This window comes from Galleria mellonella, unplaced genomic scaffold (assembly GCF_026898425.1).
Source record: "Galleria mellonella isolate WM207_F2 unplaced genomic scaffold, CSIRO_AGI_GalMel_v1 utg146, whole genome shotgun sequence".
NCBI lineage: Eukaryota > Metazoa > Arthropoda > Insecta > Lepidoptera > Pyralidae > Galleria > Galleria mellonella.
The window spans coordinates 3,662,532-3,683,370 of record NW_026441999.1 but is presented as its reverse complement, the minus strand read 5'-3'; the positions used below and the strand labels follow the sequence as shown (position 1 = coordinate 3,683,370).

Sequence of the window (20,839 nt, the reverse complement as noted above, 5' to 3'; positions counted from 1 at the left end):
TATTTGTTTGTCTCATAGACTTTCACCACAGTAAATATAAAAATTTTGAATTGCTAATAATGGGAATTAGTCTAATCCGTATTGCTTGCAATACATCCTGTCAGGTCGACCTCCACGCTGTCTCTCCTGGAAGCCATGGTTTTTAAATCATTCATCATAATAGGCTGATTGACCTGACTTCATAATCATCATACTATATTCCACTGATGCCCAGTCATTGTATAACATAAGCAAAAGTAGAAAAAGAATCATCAAAATCCATTCAGCAATATCTTTCAACCTAATTTTAGTTTCAAAAAGGAAAGATTTGATGTTTTTATTTGTAATGAATTAACTCAAGATAAGAGTATCTAATACAATTTTAAGAATTCTTTCATCTATTAAAACCTGTATTATTAACGAGTAATATTATTTATAAATTATTTTTTTTTTTGTAAATAAAATATAGTCCCAATATTTTATTTACAAAAAATAAATAAATTGTTAATCCCATTAATAATTGCGACTAGATATCCCTATGAAACTAGAACGGATTGCTAGTTATGTATACATACTATTACAATATGTAAAAATTATAATACATGTATATATGTATGTATGCAAACGTGCATATAAAAGATGCCCGTGTGGTCCCGGCATAGAATAAGCTATCCCTTCCTTTTCCGTGGACATCGTAAAAAGCGACTAAAGGATGAGAGATGGACAGCAGCGTCCCTTTACAACATCTCCAAAGCCTACTGCAGTTTCCAACCCGCCTGCCAAACATGGCAACTGTTAAAACCCCCCAAGAGGGAGGCTTATGTTCAGCAATGGACAGTTAAGAGCTGGTATGATGATGATGCAGGCAAAGTTCTTTGATGAAGACCGTAATAGTGAATTGAAATTGAAGTTATACATCCAATTGATATTTTTATGAATTTTGTCGCGAACTGTACACCAATTTTACAAGGGCATTGAGAACAGACACGTAAGATGCGAGTTAATTGATATTAAGTGAAACATCTGTGCAAAGTGGTTGTGTTTCATACAGGATTGCTTAGCAAAATGGAGATGAACAACCGTGTGAGTGCAATTTTTTTTAACTACCAACAACTACCTTCAGTCCGCGTGAATAATCGTAAAATATGTATAAACTCTGCGTAATTTTTTAGACTTTCGCAAATATAAACGTTTTTTTTTTTATATTACATATTGTTAGAATTATTTTGTATTGTATCAGCCATTAACTGCATACTATTAAACATAGCCTCTCCCAAAATGGGGGTTTTGCCAGTAGTCGCCACGCTTGGCAAGCGGGTTGGCAACCGCAGTTTGGCTTTTGATGATACTTTAAGAGGGATGATGTTGCCCATCCCTCGACTATAAGCTCTCTTAGTCACCTCTTACGACACCCACGGGAAAGGAAGGGATGGCCTATTCTATGCCGGAACCTAAACAGCGACAGGTTTTTTTATGCAACTTAGAATGGCAAACAAGCTGACGGCCCACTTGATACTGTTTCGCCCATGATACCCCCATGCGTTGCCATTCCTGAGGACTCAGGTGTTATTCCTCTTTACCCAGTAAATTCACGTCATATCCCACCGTTCAAACCGAAACACAGCCATGCAAACACAGCTGCTTCACGGTTGAAACACGAATGGGACAGAGGTACCCAAGCAATCGACTTTTGTCCAAAGTCTCCCTCTGATATATAAGGTTTTTCCTTGCATTATATATTTGATTTAGTACTTACATTTGTCACTTTGTTATATAACTTCTACTCGATAGAGATAGAGTTATTTATTTACTCGTCATAACGAAAAAAATGTTAGTGTTTACACGGCTGTGTTTCAGTTTGTAGGATAGGTAGCATATAGCAGTGAAATTACAGGCTACGGAGGCATAGTACTTTAATCCTCAGGATTGGAGAATCAATATATTATAGTATATTATCCCGTTACTTGCTTTTTTTATGCAACTTAAAATGACAAATAAGTTGACGACCTACCTGATCCTGATACCTGGGGGCCTACCATGAAATGAAATTCCGAATTTTCGCGCTCAATTTCGTGTTTTTGTTCGTACCTAAATCGACCCAGTAAATGGAGCTTAACGTTTCATTCATCATAAATCCTATCCTAATAGTCCAGAGGAACGATATTTTAATATTTTTAATAATTTTAAACAGCATGTATTATGTAATTTTAACATCAAATTTCTATTACGTTCGTCCCCGAAATTTCGGAAAATATTTCGTGGTAGGCCCTCTGATTACATTATAGTATTTTTCGTAGGGAAATTTAAGTTTTTAAAAATAATATGAAGGCTGTGTTACTCGCTAATAATGGAGCTTTCTATAGGTGAAAGAATTTTTTAAATTGGTCGATTTGTTTTTGAGTTTATCCACTACAAATAAACATGGACGAAACAGTATACTCTGTTATGTTCATGGTACTGCTTATGTCTATAGGCGACGGCTACCATCAGCTTATTTATAAATAAATATAAATATATACGGACAAATCACACAGATTGAGCTAGCCCCAAAGTTAGTTCGAGACTTGTGTTATGGGATACTATATTTATAATAGATACATATATAGATAAACATCCAAGACCCAGGCCAATCAGGAAAAGATCGTTTTCCATCATGACCTGGCCGGGGATCGAACCCGGGGCCTCCACGTCGCAGGCAGGCGTGTAGACTGCTGCGCCACGGAGGACGACATTTATCATTTTAAATTGCATATAAAAAAAAACATACAATCAAAACTTTTTATAATATTAGTTTTGTAACAATTTATTGTTGCAACCTTTTTTCGTATTCTTAATATGAATTATTTTAATAGATTTGGTTGAAATTTTAAATTGATATCTTATCGAAAGAATAGAATAAAACATATTCTGTTATGGGATCCATAATAAAAAAAAGGTCAAGGTCAATAACACTGTAGCTTTACATATACGATGAAAAGTATTGTATATGCTTTCACGTTTGTTTACATCGTCGCAGACATTGCTTAATTGAATTATCAAAATGTATACTTGTTTGTTGTTTGTATTATGCATTTTTAAGTGTATTTTTTTTCAGCAGTGCAAAATATTTACCGTATGTCATATTATGACATTTAAGATAAAGTGTAAATTATTATCTCTTATCTATTTATAATTGATTGTTAGTTACGTAAAAATTAACATAAACCGTTTCTTGTTATTCATTTATCAAATAAATAAAACTGCCATAATGCGGTCGATACTTGGGTGGCATTTTATTAAATTTGCCGCCAAAATTAAAATTTCTATTTGATATTACAGCGAAATCTTTATTATATGGACCTATATGAACTAATTTTCTAATAATTTAAGTAAAAATTATTATGATTTTGGTATATGATAGTACACGATGATGATGACTATTTCATTATCATCATGTCAGCTGACTGCTGCTGAGCATAGACCTCCCCATAGATTGCCATAAGGAACGGTCCTAAGCTACCTGCATCCACTAATCCTTGCAATGCGTTTGAGATCGTCACTCCAGTTAGTGAGGGCTTGTCGTACACTTCAATTTTTTTAAATGGATGATTATGAAATGGTAACCACACCTGCGCTATCGGTATACACTGGCGGGGCACCAGTGAGAGATGATAGGTGAGGGTGAAGCAGGTCAGTTAGCTCACCGTGACGAATCTAACAATAAATCAATCACGATGGTTTCCAGGTGGAACCACAAGGAATCGACCTGACAGGGTATATTGCTTGCAATGGGGCTACTAATCCCTATTACTAACAATTCCTTCTTCCCCCCGTACACTGCGTTTATCCATAAGGGGTCGCCACTCAAGACCTTTCTCAACAATAAAACAGTAATTTTACGAAATTCTCAAATTAAAATATTAGTTTAAATTGTTTCTTGTAAATATATATATTCATTAATTCAAATTTAGAGAAATGGCGCCCCATATTTGGCCCCAATGTCAACTGTCACTGGCACTATATTACAACGCATAGAGTACCTATAACAGCTGACATTCACGTTAAATATATTTCAATTGATACTCATAATTTATAACACACTCCAATAAAAACAATAATCAAAAGCGCCTCTTCGAATGTCTCTCTCATTTTATTTTCGTCGCTTTAGGTACGTATGTACCCACCATTGCGAAAATTACACTCAGTGCATCTTTTTAACTTATAAGAAATTAAAAAAATGCATTGAGTTCCATCGCCTGGCCACCAGTGAACATAGGCCTTTCCAATAAGTAGGATTTTGCCTGTAGTTGCCATGATTGGTGAGCGAGTTCTCAACCGCAGTTAGACTTTAGTGATGTTTTCAGAGGGACGCTGCTATCCATTTCTTGACCATTAAGTTCCCTTAGTTGCCTTTTTTTATGCAACTTATAATGACAAACAAGCTGACAGCCCACCTGATTGAAAGTGGTAACCGTCGCCTATAAACATGAGCAGTACCATTGACATAACAGAATATACTGTTTCGTCTATGATACCCCCGTGCGTTGCTATTTCTGAGAACTCAGATGTTATTCCTCTATACCCTGTAAATTCACTGCCATATCCCACCCTTCAAACCGAAACACAGCCATGCAAACAGAGGACCATGGACAGAGGTGCCCAAGCAAACGACTTTTGTACAAAGTCCGTCTTTTATGACACCCATGGGAAAGGAAGGGGTGGCCCATTCTATGCCAAAACTACCATTCATAGATGGAGCAAACCTTTTCTCTTCATCTTAATACTTAGGAATAAAATTTACATTAACATTTAGATTTTTTGATTACACACATTAAGTTTTTTTTTCATACAACTTAGAATGGCAAACAAGCTGATGGAAAGTGGTAAACGTCGCCTATAAACATAAGCAGTACCATTGACATAACAGAGTATACTGTTTCGCCCATGATACCTCCCATGCGTTGCCATTCCTTAGGACTCATTATACATTTTTTTTGTCTTTCTAATCTGATTTTGGAAATTTGGAAATATGTATTGCATTTATCAAAATAAGTTATTATTATCATGAAGTTAAACATCAATATAACGATGATTGGAACCATTCGTTGTCTATTTAACATAAAATAGGGTAATTTAAATTTACGTATAATTCACTAACTGATAGTAATTAAATGAATTGGGCCATGCCATGTTCACTATGATTAAATAACCGTACAGTTTAGGTAATTACTATATACTTATATGAATTAAAACGTCAGTTGAATGTAAAATAAAATATACTACACATTGAGAACTATGGCTAATTGGAATAATAACTATTCATTTAAGAAATTTAAATGAAACCCATCGGTTACTTTCTCGTGATGAAATTACAAATGTAACGTATTTATTAACTTTCGCATTGGCATGCGTTTAAAAAATTAAAAATTACTAACACTTGAGAAAATATCTAGTCATTTTTTTCTTTACAAATTCAATTCATTATAATATATGTATGTGTATATATCTGTATATATGATTGTATCTATATAATAGTGCGCCACCTATCCTTTGTCTTTTTCTCAATGTCCTCTACCCAAAGGTTGTCTGGAAGAGATTGCTTAGCGATAAGGCCGCCTTTTGTATCATTTCTCGTTAATATTTACTGTAATTGTTATTTCTCTTTTTACTTGGTGCAATAAAGTGTAAATAAATAAATTCAGTTCAATTTATTTATTATATTCTACAATATTATTTTGAATGATCTTAATAATTAATAAAGTATATAATTAATAAACTTACGAGTAGCAGGCAAACGAGCATGCGGCTCACCTGATGGCAAATGATTACTGCAACATCAGAGAAGGTGCAGCTATTTTGCTGGCCTTTAAGAAAAAAATATGATCCATACTTGAAGAATTCAATATCGTATTTATTAAGAAATACTGCTGCTGGGAATTCATCTTCTTTGGTACCTCAGTTCTACATGTACTTCTGCTGCGGCACCAATACTTGCACGGCTGTTCGATATAAAAAATGAGATATGACAGTTAAATGATCATGTACGGGGCACAACGTCTCAGGTTAGCAACATAGAAATGGTAACGTTTGAGGGAACCATAAGTTTCACAGTTTTTTTCGATACCATCATCAAGTATACCATCAGCTTGTAACCATTGCATGTTATATAAAGAAAGAAGGGTTTTGCCCGTAGCCGGCACACTTGGCAGGCGAGTTGGAAACCGCAGTTAGACTTTGGTGATGTTTTAAAAGGGACACTACTGTCCATCCCTCGAACTTAATGGTCGAGAAATGGCGGTTCTCCTAGTCGTTCCTTGCGACTCATACGAAAAAGGATGGGGTGGTTTATTTTTTACCAAGACCACACGGCAATCTTATATTATCTAAGAATAGTATCATTGTTCTCGTATCATTTTTTTTTATTATCAACAGAACTGTACACAAACTCAAGTGGAAACAGAAGGACAAAGCATAAAGCCTCCGCCACAACCACCGCCAGAAGGAAACATCCAGAAGAAGTTTGTTCATTACTCAGAGAAGGAACCGTACGATTTCGTAGCTGAACGATGCGTACCGAAGCCTACCAAGTGAATAAAATAATTCTATTATTTTTTAGTACGTAGCCTAATTGGACAATAAACAAAATTTAGGAAAGAACAATGTACAAAGAATTTACATAATGAAAAAATAAGTTATTGTTCTCAAGTCATCATCATCATCATCTCAGCCATTATCCGTCCACTGCTGGACATAAGCCTCCCCCATAGACTGCCATAAAGAACGGTTCTAAGACACTTGCATCCATTGAGTCCGTGCGATGCATTTGACTTTCTGTATTCATTTCATATATTTATTTGATTATAGAATTTTTTAAATGAATTACAAATGAAATAAATTATATTTAACTTACTTCAAAAAAGGAGAAGGTTCTATGTTCCACTGTATACTTTTTTTTTTGTATCTCCAACGATTTTCTCAACAACTGTGGACCGATTTTAACAATTATTTTTTTTTATTCGAAAAAGTATACTCTTGAGGTACTTCCATCATTATATGATAAGATCCTAGAGAAGTCGAGGGCAACCCTCAAATTTTATAGGCACATTTATGATATTTCATATATTTTACTTTCAGTGTTCTAGAATCCATTGGCCATCTCATAAAAGGTTGCCTTGGAGGTGGGATCCTGGGCATACACGAGGCGTACATGAAGGGCGGTTTGTGGACCTCTTTAATATTGACTATCGTCTTTGGATTCTACATCACATATTGTGTGTATGTAAGTATATGATGTGGTTCCCCTTTTTTACTACTAGTACTATTATTTTACTACTTATTACTCTATTACTCGGGTCAGGTCATCGTCATTATAATAAACATTTTATTTCACTAGCAGAGCCCTGAATGTTTCTAATTTTTAGTAATCAATTGGAAACATTCAAAAATATTCAATTGTTTTTCGTCACCCAAATTCCAAAACGTATAGGTTCACTAACACACTAACACTAGGTTTCGAGTGTTATCTATTAGTTTGCCTGAAGATGCCGCGTTTAGAGAAGAAACACGTGTCTTAAAAAATGGACAGAATAGCAATCGGAGATTGATTACTACTCGTAATATGGAAGGCTCTAGAACTTCTGCTAATAATAATAACAGTGAATCTTCGAGTGTTGGCAGTCACACACATACTAATGGTATTGGAATTTACAAAAATAATTCTATTAAAGTAATCAGTGATATGGAACACCTATATCAATAATATATCTAAAGTTACAAACGCTCTTAGTGTCCTACTAGCGAGCACAGATTTCTCTATGTAACCTGAGGATATCAACCAACTGTTAGCACTCTAGTCATTTCAGTTGGTGTTTAATTTCAGAAATCTTTTCTTCGATTAAAAAAACAAATCTGAACAAATTTGTCATATTAATTTACTTAATACAACGTCTTAAAAGAAAAAATAAACAGTACTTGTTCCCATACGGTTTATATTATTACTAACTCTCTATAAAGCAATCTATGATATCCTTTTCTATGGTGAAAACTGTGTTTATTGATTTATTTACTCTTTACTGCTCCACTTAACTTGCATAATACACAAATGCAGTACAAAAGGCGGTCTTATTGCTAAAGCAATCTTTTCCAGATAACCTATGAGTAGAGGAAAAAAGAAAAAGGCGGTAGCTATTTGACGCAATAAATATATAAAACTATTGAAACTAAAATTACTCGTGTAAAAAAAAAAGATATATGCAAAATTATTCATACAAATGAATACCATACATACATTATGCCAAATCTCATGAAGATTACTTAAGCCGTTAAAAGTACCAAAGTGCAGCAAACTCTCTTACACGTTTATAATATTAATAAGGATGTAAAAATTTCCAGATTCTAGTAAAGTCAGCACAAGTGCTATACAAAAGGCTACACTTAACAGAGATGTCGTATCCAGACGTCGCTGAAGCCTCGTTGGAAATTGGACCATTCCCTAGTTTAAAGAAATACAGCAAATTGTTTAGGTAAGGTATTGTAAAAAAAAAAAATATTAATGTTTTATATTATTGGTAATATGAATTACGTGGACCTATGTATTGTATAAATGGTAGCTAATAGAAAGTGATTACAGTCTCTGGATATAAATATGATTATTTAATAGCATTCATATTAGAGAATATATTCTAATAATAGTACGTATTATTATTTTTTTTTATTTATTTATTTATTTATTCATTCTGATTCGATACATACAGCACGATTCAAGTATACACATAGATCTCACACAACGTGATGGCTTAACAACTAGAACATATTAAATCTTAAGATCAGACCAGAAAAATAAAGAAAGTACACTAGTTATTCTGTGAAACAAATAAATGACAATCGCCACCCACCAATGTTAGTTTTTTACATCAAAATAGACAGTACAAAAATGAAATGAAATGTATCTACTTTGTAACATCAACGCCAAGTAACGTGAGGGTAGTTTAGGCAACGAAAATGTTTTATGATTATGAACATATTTTATGTTTATCGTACCTACTCATAAAGATTCTATTTTATATAATGCAAAGGTAATAATAATATTTTTTTATTATACGTATGTACGTACATATATTATGTAGGTACACTAATGCCTATTATTTAACCAAAGTATTAGAGACATCATTTTGTTTATTTCTCCGATCCTTTCCCATAGTTTAAATGAAACTTAAATTTAAATTCTTCGACACTAACTAATTTCAAGTTTATATGAATTTAGATTTATACAAAGTGCTGAGGATTTTCTTCTACCCGCCGTATTAGTAGAAATACTGTATCACGGTCAAGTATGAATCCATGTTTGTGACAAGAAATGTAAACAACCAAAGACAATTTCATCCGTAAAAGTTCAAAAGTGAGTTAATGCTTGATTGCAATAAGGTACAATATTGTATACACTGTAAACAAAGCGAGCTGCATTTTTAGAACATAGTAAATGCGCAACTTTAAGATAATTCATTGTTAGAATTGTGTACATAACTTTATACGGATATGTATATATAATCAAATGCGCATGTATACATAATCGTCACAGTATCCTTTTTATGAATTTGGACTATTTAATTGTTTTTAAGTATACATTATTTTATTTATGACTAATAACTTAACAAAACTATAATATATAACTATAACCAAATAACCAAAACAAAACTATAAGAGACAAACAATTAATAAAGATTAAATATAGACATGCATGATTGTGTTCAAGATTTATATGTACATATTATGTAAAAAATGCGTGTGTGCGCACGCACGTGCATGCGTGTTATGTATGTATGTGTGTGTGTGTGTGTGTGTGTGTGTGTGTGTGTGTGTGTGTGTGTGTGTGTGTGTGTGTGTGTGTGTGTGTGTGTGTGTGTGTGCGTGTATGTGTGTGAATGTGTGTGTGTGTATGTGTGTATGTATGTTTATTCATACTCTCATTAGATTTTCGGTAGCATTATTATCCGTTTCCAATAAATAATTATCAACTATTTTTTTACACAAATACGTAGAATACTTATATATTTCAACACATGCTGATACTCTGTTGTATACATATGGCCCCAAAAAACTTATGAAATTTTGAGCAAATCTAGTCTTAAAACCAGGAACATAGTATATTTTATCTTTTCTTCTCTTTAATGTTTTTACGTCAGTTGGTAATCTGTGTTGGAACACAATTAAATATTTTATGTACAATTTACGAACTGATAATATTTTTAGTTCTTCGTATAATTTATGTGTAGGATACATTATTGGCTTAAAAGTCATAGTCTTTAAAACAGCCCTATGAGCCCTCTCTAATGAAGTTATAAGGTATTTAAAACAGCCTCCCCATATACGAATACAGTATAAGATGATAGATTGGCACAATGAATTATATATAACTTTTAATAAGTTTAAGTCACAGACATTTCTAATGTTTTTGAAAATGTATATTTGCTTACGTACTCGTTTTGTCAATAAATAAATATGTTCCTTCCATGACAAATTTTGGTCAAGAATTAAACCAAGATATCGTATGGAATTTGCCTTATTAAGACGATAACAATTACATATATTAACGGTATCTCTACAATGGTGTACCTTAATAACTATGGAGTCATTAAGAGGTTGAGTGTTATTTTTTATACTAAATGTCATAAATTTGGTTTTTTCTTTGTTTAATGTTAGTAGGTTGTTATTTAACCACTTTATTATTATGTTAAAAATTTTATCAGCGTCTCTGCCTACTTTTATCCAATTTTCACCAGATATCATAACAGCAGTATCGTCTGCGAATGTAGTGATTTCAACATTCGGTGAAGTTAATCGACACAGGTCGTCAATGTATACAAGAAATAATGTAGGTCCTAAGACACTGCCCTGTGGTATGCCATAGGTGTTCTGTTCTTCTTTACTAATGTAATTATCTATTTTAACCGCTTGCTTTCTATCTTGTAAATAATTTTTAAAAAGTTGTAAAGGGATACCTCTTATACCTTTATTTTCAAGTTTTTGGAGAAGTATTGGTATCGAAACCGTATCAAATGCTTTCTTGATGTCTAGAAATATGCCTAAGCATTTTTTATTAGCGTCTAGGTTTGACGACACATATGTTGTAACACGCTGTACTGCATCAACTGTGGATCTCTCTGATCGAAATCCATATTGATTAGAAGAAAGTAAATTTTGTTTTTCTAAATAGTTTATAAGTCTGTTATTAATTATTTTTTCTATAATTTTAGACAAGCTTGGCAGTAATGAGATTGGACGAAAGTTAGAAATACAATCACTGTCTCCTGATTTATATATAGGAATAATAATCGACTTTTTTAATGCATTAGGGAAAACGCCGCTGGAAAAACATAAATTACAAATTATTGTAATAGGAGTTGTAAGTATCGAACAAGCACCTTTTAGAAAAGATGTGGGAATACCATCCCATCCCGTTGAAGAGTTGTTAATCGTCCTAATGTAATATTTTTTACTTCCGTCTCATCTGTTGGTAATAACATAAATGAATTACCAGCCGTGGGTGTGGTATTTTTTAATTTGGAAGCTAATTCATTCTCATTGCAGTTGGTTTCGTCAAGTACATTCTTAGCTAAATTAGCTCCAATATTCGCAAAATATGTATTAATAAAGTTTAACGAAATTTGGGGACTAGATTTTAGATTGATCAATTCAGATGAGTTATTTTTAATTTTATCCAGATAGCAGAGATTTTTAATTATGTGCCATTGCTTTTTGAGGTTATTATTATATTTATATAATTGTTGTCTATAATATAGTTGTTTTTGTTTTTTTAAGAGGTTATTGCATGTATTTCGATATCTACTATAAGTTATTTTGAGAATCATATTATCAGGGTCTTTTTTTAATTTTTGTTGTAAATTATTACGATTTCGTATGCATCGTATCAACCCTGGAGTTATCCAGGGTTTAATAATTCTTTTCTTCCTAGATATTTTGTAAACTGTAGTGTGCTTCTCGAAAGCCTTATTTATTTCTGAAATAAAAATATTTGTAGCCATATTTACATCGTCAGTCAAAATTTGTTGCCAATCAATGAATTGCAACTCTTTAATTGCTTCTTCATAGTTTACTTTAGTAATTGTAGGTATTTTATTCTTTCTTGAAATTTGTGTTTTTTGTAATGTTGTTAATATACTACAATGGTCAGTTATTGAGGTATTACAAACCATTGTGGTTACTGAGTTTATCGTTTTCACAAAACAGTGATCTAAGCAATTTTTATCACGAGTAGGTAGCACGTGTGATGGAAGCAAACCATGAGATGCAAGTAGGTCCAAATAATCAGCTGTTTTAGTGCTGTTATTTTCGGGTTTTATATCAATATTTATATCGCCTAAGAGTAATATATTTGCATGTTGTTTTAATTTTGTGAGGACTTTATCCAGTGACTTCAAGAAATTTTCAGTATTTTGATAGGATGGAGGTCTATATACACAAATAATAGCAAAATTATTTTGGAGTGTGAGTATTAGACAGTTTGCATCTACTATATCTGTAGATTCGCTTACTTTAACAATTAAGTCGTCTTTAACGAAAGCAACTACACCATCATTCTGATTTAAATGGTTTTGTGTAAAATATGAGCTATAGGTCGGAATTTTTGGTATAATAGAATCTTTGTTCAACCAACACTCAGTTAGAATAATTATATCTTGTTGAAAGTTAATACGATCTAGTAAAACAGTAAGATTATCAAAATTTTTATTGATGCTACGTATATTTTGTGTAAAAATATTAAGAGCGTTTTCAGAAATGGGCAAAGACGTACCATAGAGCTTCTCTTCATCAACAATCATTGCACTTCCGACATTGACACTGGAGTCAATGTCATCTAATACCTCTAGTGTATTATTCATTATATTTAAAGTCAATAATGCAGTATTTAATGAACATAAGGAAGTACAATATTGAATCTTCAGATAAGCATTGGATGAGAGCTTTACTTGTGTGTGGTATATAAATGTAAATAAAATGTGGATATAATATGTACGTATGTAAATGTAATGTAAGTGAACTAGTTTGTGTATGAGTATATGTTAAAATGTAAGCAACAACACATGCAGTATCCATAAAAAATAATCTGAAATTAACAAAGTAAAGTATAAAATAAAAATAAATGTAACAGTATATAGTATTATGATTAAGAATATCAGAGCATAGTCAATTTTGTAAGCCTGGTAAATCCATTTTTAATGCCTCAATTTGGGTTAACATTTTGACATGTATGGTAGGAGTATTATCAGATTTTTTGATAAATACCTTACCATGTTTTATCCAGCAAAAATTATGCTACAAATCATCTATTTTCTAAGCCTACACTGTGTAACATTTTTACCGTGTTGTCCCGGCATAGTATGAGCCATCTCTTATTTTCCTGTGGGTGTCGTAAGAGGCGACTAAAAGAATATTTTTTTTTTTTATTTTTATTTATTCATTAGTACAAATATGTCTACATGGCGGACTTAATGCTAAAAGCATTCTCTCCCAGTCAACCATAGGGAAGTGTCAGAATACTCGAATGCGGTACTAGTAATTATTGATATACATACATACTAAAATTACATATATAAACGAATAAATATATATGAATAACAAATATACTTACACATATATGACATATATAATACACGAATTTAGGAATAATATAAAGCACTTACAGCTCGGATAAAGATAAAAAGTGAGCGTGAACGCTTTTTTTGAAAGACGATTTCGTCGGTAGTCTCTTAATGGCATCAGAAAGCGCGTTCCAGAGTCGTGAAGAATGTAGGAGAAATGAGTTTGAAGCGTAACAAGTACGGTGAGAGGGGAAAGATAGTTGGAGAGTATTATATAGTATTATATAATATTATAGTCGGAGGATAAGCAGCAGCATTCCTTTTAAAACGTAAAGCCTAACTGCGCTTGCTGACCTGCCTGCCAAACGTGCAACTACTGGCAAAACCTCCCTAGAGGAGGCCTATATTCAGCAGTGGATAATTAACAGCTGATACTGTGATGATGATACTGCCTCACATTACTGGGCAAAGTCTCTTACGTCTCCAAATGTCTCTATTTAAAGCTTGGTCGGACCATGTTTTTCTTTTTTTTTTTTTATACAACTTAGAATGGCAAACAAGCTGACGGCCCACCTGATGGAAAGTGGTAACCGTCGCCTATAGACATGAGCAGTACCATGGACGTAACAGAGTATACTGTTTCGCCCATGATACCCCCCATGCGTTGTCATTCCTGAGGAATCAGATGTTATTCCTCTATACCCTGTAAATTCACTGCCCACCCTTCAAACCGAAACACAGCCATGCAAACACAACTGCTTCACGGTTGAAACACGAATGGGACAGAGGTATTCAAGCAATCGACTTTTATACAAAGTCTCCCTCTGGTGAAATCTTCCATCTTAAATCAATCGGTCATCAAAAATCTTCAGACTTCTACAACGCCAGTATAAATTGGTCAGTAAAGAAAGTTAAAAGTGTTTTTAAAACTGACTGACAAATTGAACTTGTAACATACTGTGTAATCTTTGAATCAAGAATTGTAAGCTACATTCCATTCTTGACTATGTTGCTATGACGATGGTGATGATGATGACTACTTTTTAATTTAAAATAATGAAATTTCTAAATAGTATAAAATAAAATCTAAATCTGTTTGGTTTCCCGTTACCTTTTCTAAACTACACAACAAATTTCGATATATAAATTTGAATACATTTAAATTTACAAATATATAAATAAATATAATAGAAAAATATTTAAATGATATTGTAAATCAAAATTCATTATATAGTTTATTATTTAATAATTTAGTAGTAATAAATTGCAATGAATTTTATGTTCTCTTCAGATATGCTGTTGATTTAATAATATGCATTGACCTATTCGGAGCCTGTTGCGTCTACCAAATCATTATAGCGAAAACCATCAAGCAGGTCATAGAAGATGCATATGGAATGACTCCTGGAGATTTGGATCAGTTAAGACTTTATATTTTAGCACTACTGGTTCCAGTCTTACTATTATGCATGATCACAACGTTGAAGTATTTGGCACCATTTACTTTGATAGCTGATGTATTTATTGGTAAATATTTCTTTTTAAATAATTTAGAAAAGGTAAAGCAAGATATTGAGTTATCTTATGTTACGGATAATTTTATAAAAGGTTTTAAAGAAAATATAGAAGAAGATAAATTAAAAGAGGATAAAATAATTAAATGAGTTTAATTTAAAAAATGGCTAAAGGGTAATATAGTGCAGTCTAGGATATATTCTAAGATTTTCAGATCTAATAAGTCAGTTTCCTATAACTGAGGCAACTTTAAAACAGGAAAGAAGATTTTTTAACAAGCAGATAGTCCAATTTATGAAAAGTGATAACCGTCGCCTAATGTAAAAAGAATTTTGTAAAATTAATTCAGATTCTATTTTCTAAAGTTTTATCCCAAAAAGAGCAGTATCCGTCAAGTTAAAAACTAATAGCATAATATATTTTTTATGGTGCAAATAATAAAATAAATGAATAATTTCCAGTGGCTTGCGTAGTTGCAACTGTAATATACTCTATGGAGGTTGCACCGCCCCTATCTGAAGTACCGTCTTGGAAGGATGGTTTCGGATTCTTCGAGTTTTGTGGTATAGCGATATTCAGTATGGAAGGTATAGGTGTTTCGCTCCCAATTGAAAACAACATGAAAGACCCCATGAAATTTCCACTTGTGCTTTGTATTGGTGAGTACGCCTTTTTAAAATGACAATTTCATCTAAAACACATTTTAACAGAGTGATACGAATAGTCATCAGCAAAAATTTTGCAGCCAAGCATTTTGCTTGTTGTCAGGCTTTTAATATTATGACAACGTAATTATTAGTTGTTTATAATCAAACAAATGTTAAACTTGAAGGAATTGTATAAAAAAAAGCTGCAATGGAAATTGCATCTACAACTTAGATACTACTAATATTTGTAAATAAAAAGTTAGGGTTTAAATCCTAGTATTTTTTATTGTATTTCAAAAAGAAGAAGTTTCTGAATTACTCTGTATCATTTTCTTATATGTTACATCACACTATATATCCAGATAATATTTTTTACATTATTATTTTCGCAACTTATGTTCATTTTTTTAACATTATCCGTATATTATAATATTGATAGTAATATTATGAACTTAGTATGTTTGTCGTTTCCGAGAAAACTTCTGAATGAAGTCGAAGCAATTGCCATTATATACATGTATATACACGTATATAATATATATAGACATTTACATTTTCTGCATCGAGTAACTGTGTTAAGCTATCGTTTATGACTATTTGCTTAAGAACTTCGATTATCTATCCTCCGGAAAATATTTGAGAGTAGGTATTGATAAGAGCGTTAGTTATAATATTATCACTATTTTTCATTTCAGGTATGACTATCGTAGTATCTTTTCTAATACTTGTAGGATTCTTTGGATATTGGGGTTTTGGAGAGAGCAGCATATCTCCTGTTACGTTGAATTTTCCCACAGAAACGTAAGTTACTTATAGGATTTACAATCAACTATTCCATAGTTGTCTACAATAGTACATAGTTGTGTGAGTATGGTAGTATAAAATGGGTGTGTGACAAAAAGAATAAAAATGAGAAAAATATAATCAAAATACAAAGCAATAAGCAGAATTTTAAGAAACATGTGGATACCAGCTTTGTAAATCAATATTGTAAAAGTGAGTTCATAATGTCGATGTACAAATAATATATACATAAACAAACAAATATGTGCTGAAGTTGATGACGTGGGTACGATCCTCACAAAATACAGACTTGTGACTATGTCTGTTTGTATTGATCTGGGTATTCTAGGGATTTTTGATTGGCAATTTTTAAATAATTTTGAGTGACGTAAAAAGTACTAAATATTTTTTAACAATAAATACTACAGTTCAGACATAATCTTACTCCGATATGAACAATAAATTTTACTAGTCGCTTTTCACGACATCTTAGAAATTAAGAATTATAGTCTGATTTATTCAAACTTCATGAAATAGGAACCAAGTTTTGTTGAAATTATCAAAAAATATCGAAAAATACTCTCTATTAATTAATCTATTTTTTATTTAAACTAACCACTTGCTTTTACCTGCGAGATCATCTTCATAACCGTTCACTGACAAGATTAAAAAGTAACCTATGCCCTTTTAATTTCAAAATGATTGATTAACCCGCTAAAACGCTAAGATCAAACAAAGAAACCCAATCAATTTTTCATTCTCATTTTCATTAAATTCTATTGAAACAAACTTGTACACACAGTAATACTTCTCCACTCAATTATTAATTGGAGAAGTTTATACTCACCTGATGTAATATTATTTCTTTTCTCCAGATTTCCTACTGTCTTGAAATGCCTAATGGCTGTAATGATCTTCGTGACATTCGCTCTCAATTTCTGGGCTCCATTCAACTTGGTTTGGCACTATATGTCCAAAAAACATAATCCTGCAAAATACTGGATATGGGAGAGGGTCTACCGAGCCACGTTCATCATTGTCATCACCAGTATCGCCATTGCATTCCCCAATATTGGCAATTTAATGGGACTGGTATGTATAATTAAATCCCTTAGTTTAATAATACTTGTCACGTTTAAAATGTATTTTTTTATACCACGAAGATGGCAAATAAATATACAGCCCGTCTAACTGTAAAAGGTCACTGTAGCCTGTAGATACCTGCAACACTAAGAGTGTCATGTGCACCGACCCTAAAGAGACCTTAATACACCCTTTTTGAGGAACCAGATACGGTAGTCTTTAACCAGATAAGGTTCAGCCCAGAAACTCTCGGTAGGGTGCTCATTCCGCAGCCTAAGCGTTTGCGGTAGGAAACTCCTTTGAAATCACATTGTACCCGACTATTTAGGTTCTAGCGTGTGAGAATAAATTCCTTATCGATGGTGAGCGATGCGATGATAAAAAGTGAAGGTGGGTATTTATTTCGAACTGTTGAAATCCGCAATCCCCTAAAGAAACTTGCCGAACTTACAGACGTTGAGTTGTCCAATTTACGCTTTCTTTTCCTAAATATCCTCAATACCGTCATTACGAATATTATGAACAAGTACAGTTTACTCTGCAATTAAATAATTAAATTTTGTGTACCACAAAAAACAGACTTCAGTTGTGACAAATCCAGTTATTTTGGTCTAAAAACTAAACCAAAGAACCAATTTTGATAAAATTTCTATGAGACCAATCTGTAAGTATATTCTTTTAGTTAAAAAAAATCCATGTCCGTTCAGAACTGACCATGTTATGAGGTAACAAACATACAAAAAAATTAAACCGATTTGAAAACCTTCTTTTTTTAAAGTTGATTTTGATTAATCGAAAAAGATTGTCCTGTCAAAATACGAATCGTTTTTAACAAAAATATAACCAGTATCAATTAGCATAATGCAATGATTGTAACGATATCCAAAAATCCAAATCTGTTCAAGAATTTAGGAGTTATGGTTGAATAAAGAAACTCACATACATGAACCCTAAAAATATGATCTTTCTTTATCAGGAATTGTGTAAAAATACGAGTAAAAATATATATGTTAGTCAAATGAAAAATTTTATCATGTTAATTTTAATTTGAGGTTAATTGCATGAATGAATTTTACGTACATTAATATCCACTTAAAATCATACTTTCATACGGTTTTTTTTTGTTTATTAATTAGATCGCCTATTATACTAATTACATTTTGATATTTTGTTTACAAAGGAAAAATTGCATGATACAAAAGTTACTTTAACTTCTTTTTTAATATTTTTTATACAACTGAGAATCCCTCAATTTGTAGCAAAAAAGTTAAGTGTAAATTATTTGTTAGATTTCTAATACATTTTAATATGTTCAGAGGAAGACTCTGTACAAAAGTCATTTGGTTGGGCACCTCTGTCCCATTCGTGTTTTTACCGTGAAGCAGTTGTGTTTGCATGGCTGTGTTTCGGTTGGAAGGGTGGGATATGGCAGTGAATTTACAGGGTACAGAGGAATAACACCTGAGTTTCCAGGAATGGCAACGCATGGGGGGTATCATGGGCGAAACAGTATACTCTGTTATGTCCATGGTACTGCTCATGTGTATAGGCGACGGTTACCACTTTCCATCAGGTGGTCTGTTAGCTTGTTTGCCATTCTAAGTTGTATAAAAAAATATAATTAGCCATACCAGTAGATACAAGTACTTTCAGATCAGTCTCAAAAAAATTCGTCAAAATATGTTTTTTAACCAAAATAACTGGTTTTGATGGGATTATTTTTTTTTTCTTCTGTAGCAACCTCTACTTGTTTCTCATAAACTATTTTTAGTCTTTCTCCTTTTTAATTTTCAATGATATATTTTTTACAGCTGGGTGCGTTCTGTCTATCCAATATGGGCTTCATATTTCCCGCCATCATCGAAGTCCTCGTTATATGGGAAAGTCCAGGATTGGGAAGGTTCAAATGGCGACTGTACAAGAATATTTTAGTCATGATAATAGGCGTTTTATTATTTATAGCTGGTACTTATTCTAATCTTAAAGGATTAGTGAGCAATATATAATAAATTAAAAAAAAAAGTTTTACCGTTTTTGTTATTAACACTTCCCTAAGATTGATTAAAATTTATTTAAAAAATTTTTACCTCTAGTTTTTTTCATAAAGTTTTTTTTTACAACACAGGAGGCAGACGAGCATGCGGCTCACCTGATGGTAAGTGACTACCGCCGCCCATAAGCACCCACAACACCAGCGGCATTGCAGGTGTGCTGCCGGCCTTTTAAAAAGGAATATACTCTTTTCTTGAAGGTTAGGTTGTCGTATCGGTTCGGAAATACTGCTGCTGAAAGTTGATTCCAAAGAATGGTTGTGCGTGGAAGAAAGTGCCTTGAAATAACCCATGCGAAGTAGTGGCAAGTACTCAGACCAGGCCAGTATTCAGATATCTAATGAGATCTAAATTGATCATTATCATCATACTGAAAATAGGCCTCCCCAAAAAGGGGGTTAAATTGATCACTCATGATAATTTTTCATCATAGAGAAGGAAGGGATTGTTAGTAATAAATGGTAATCCATTACTAAAAATATACCCTGTCAAATCGACTTCCTCGCGGTCCCCTCTAGAAACCCATCGTGGTTTTTTTAATGGGTGATAATGGAATGGTACCCCGCCTGCGCTATCAGTATACTCGTATACTAGCGGGTCACCAGTGATAAATGACGATGAAAGCAGGTCAGTTTTTTTTTATACAACTTAGAATGGCAAACAAGCATACGGCCCCACCTGTTGGTAAGCAGTTACCGTAGCTTATAAACGCCTGCAATACCAGGAGCATAAAGTACGCATTGCCGATCCTGAAGAAACCTCTTTACCTCTCATTAAATTAATAATTAAGAATTTATAACGCAAAATCCAATTTTTGGGTAAATAAATAAAATATTTTGCTAATATAAAACTATATTAATATAGAAATTTCATTTTGCTATGCTACTTTGTCACGCTATTTGAGTGTTATCGGTATTTATTTATAAATGCCACTAGCTTTTTCCCACTACTTCGAACGCGTGGATTTCGTATGTAGGAAAATCAATAAAATACACACTATAGTTCACATGACGTAACACGAAAACATTTTAAAAAATTGTTTAAAGTTTAAAAATTTATTGAGTGGAAATGTCATTCAAATTTCACAAAAAAAAATTTAAAAATAAAAACTTCATTCTTCTCGGAATAATTTTTGCGTGATGCCAGAACAAACATGCAGACAAACGAAAGTTATAAAAATTCTTGTTTTAACATCTATTGCTCT

General features: G+C 32.6%; 1 protein-coding gene across 1 annotated transcript; it reads left to right on the top strand.

The window, feature by feature from the left end:
• Positions 1-959: 959 nt before the first annotated feature.
• On the top strand, positions 960-19,666 carry LOC113514646 (proton-coupled amino acid transporter-like protein pathetic). The gene is made up of 9 exons (XM_052891807.1): positions 960-1,062; positions 6,391-6,545; positions 7,093-7,237; positions 8,350-8,480; positions 14,848-15,083; positions 15,533-15,730; positions 16,414-16,519; positions 17,377-17,593; positions 19,396-19,666. Exons 1-9 carry the CDS (start codon positions 1,045-1,047, stop codon positions 19,588-19,590), a joined length of 1,401 nt encoding a protein of 466 aa, XP_052747767.1. The 5' UTR covers positions 960-1,044; the 3' UTR covers positions 19,591-19,666.
• Positions 19,667-20,839: the final 1,173 nt, after the last annotated feature.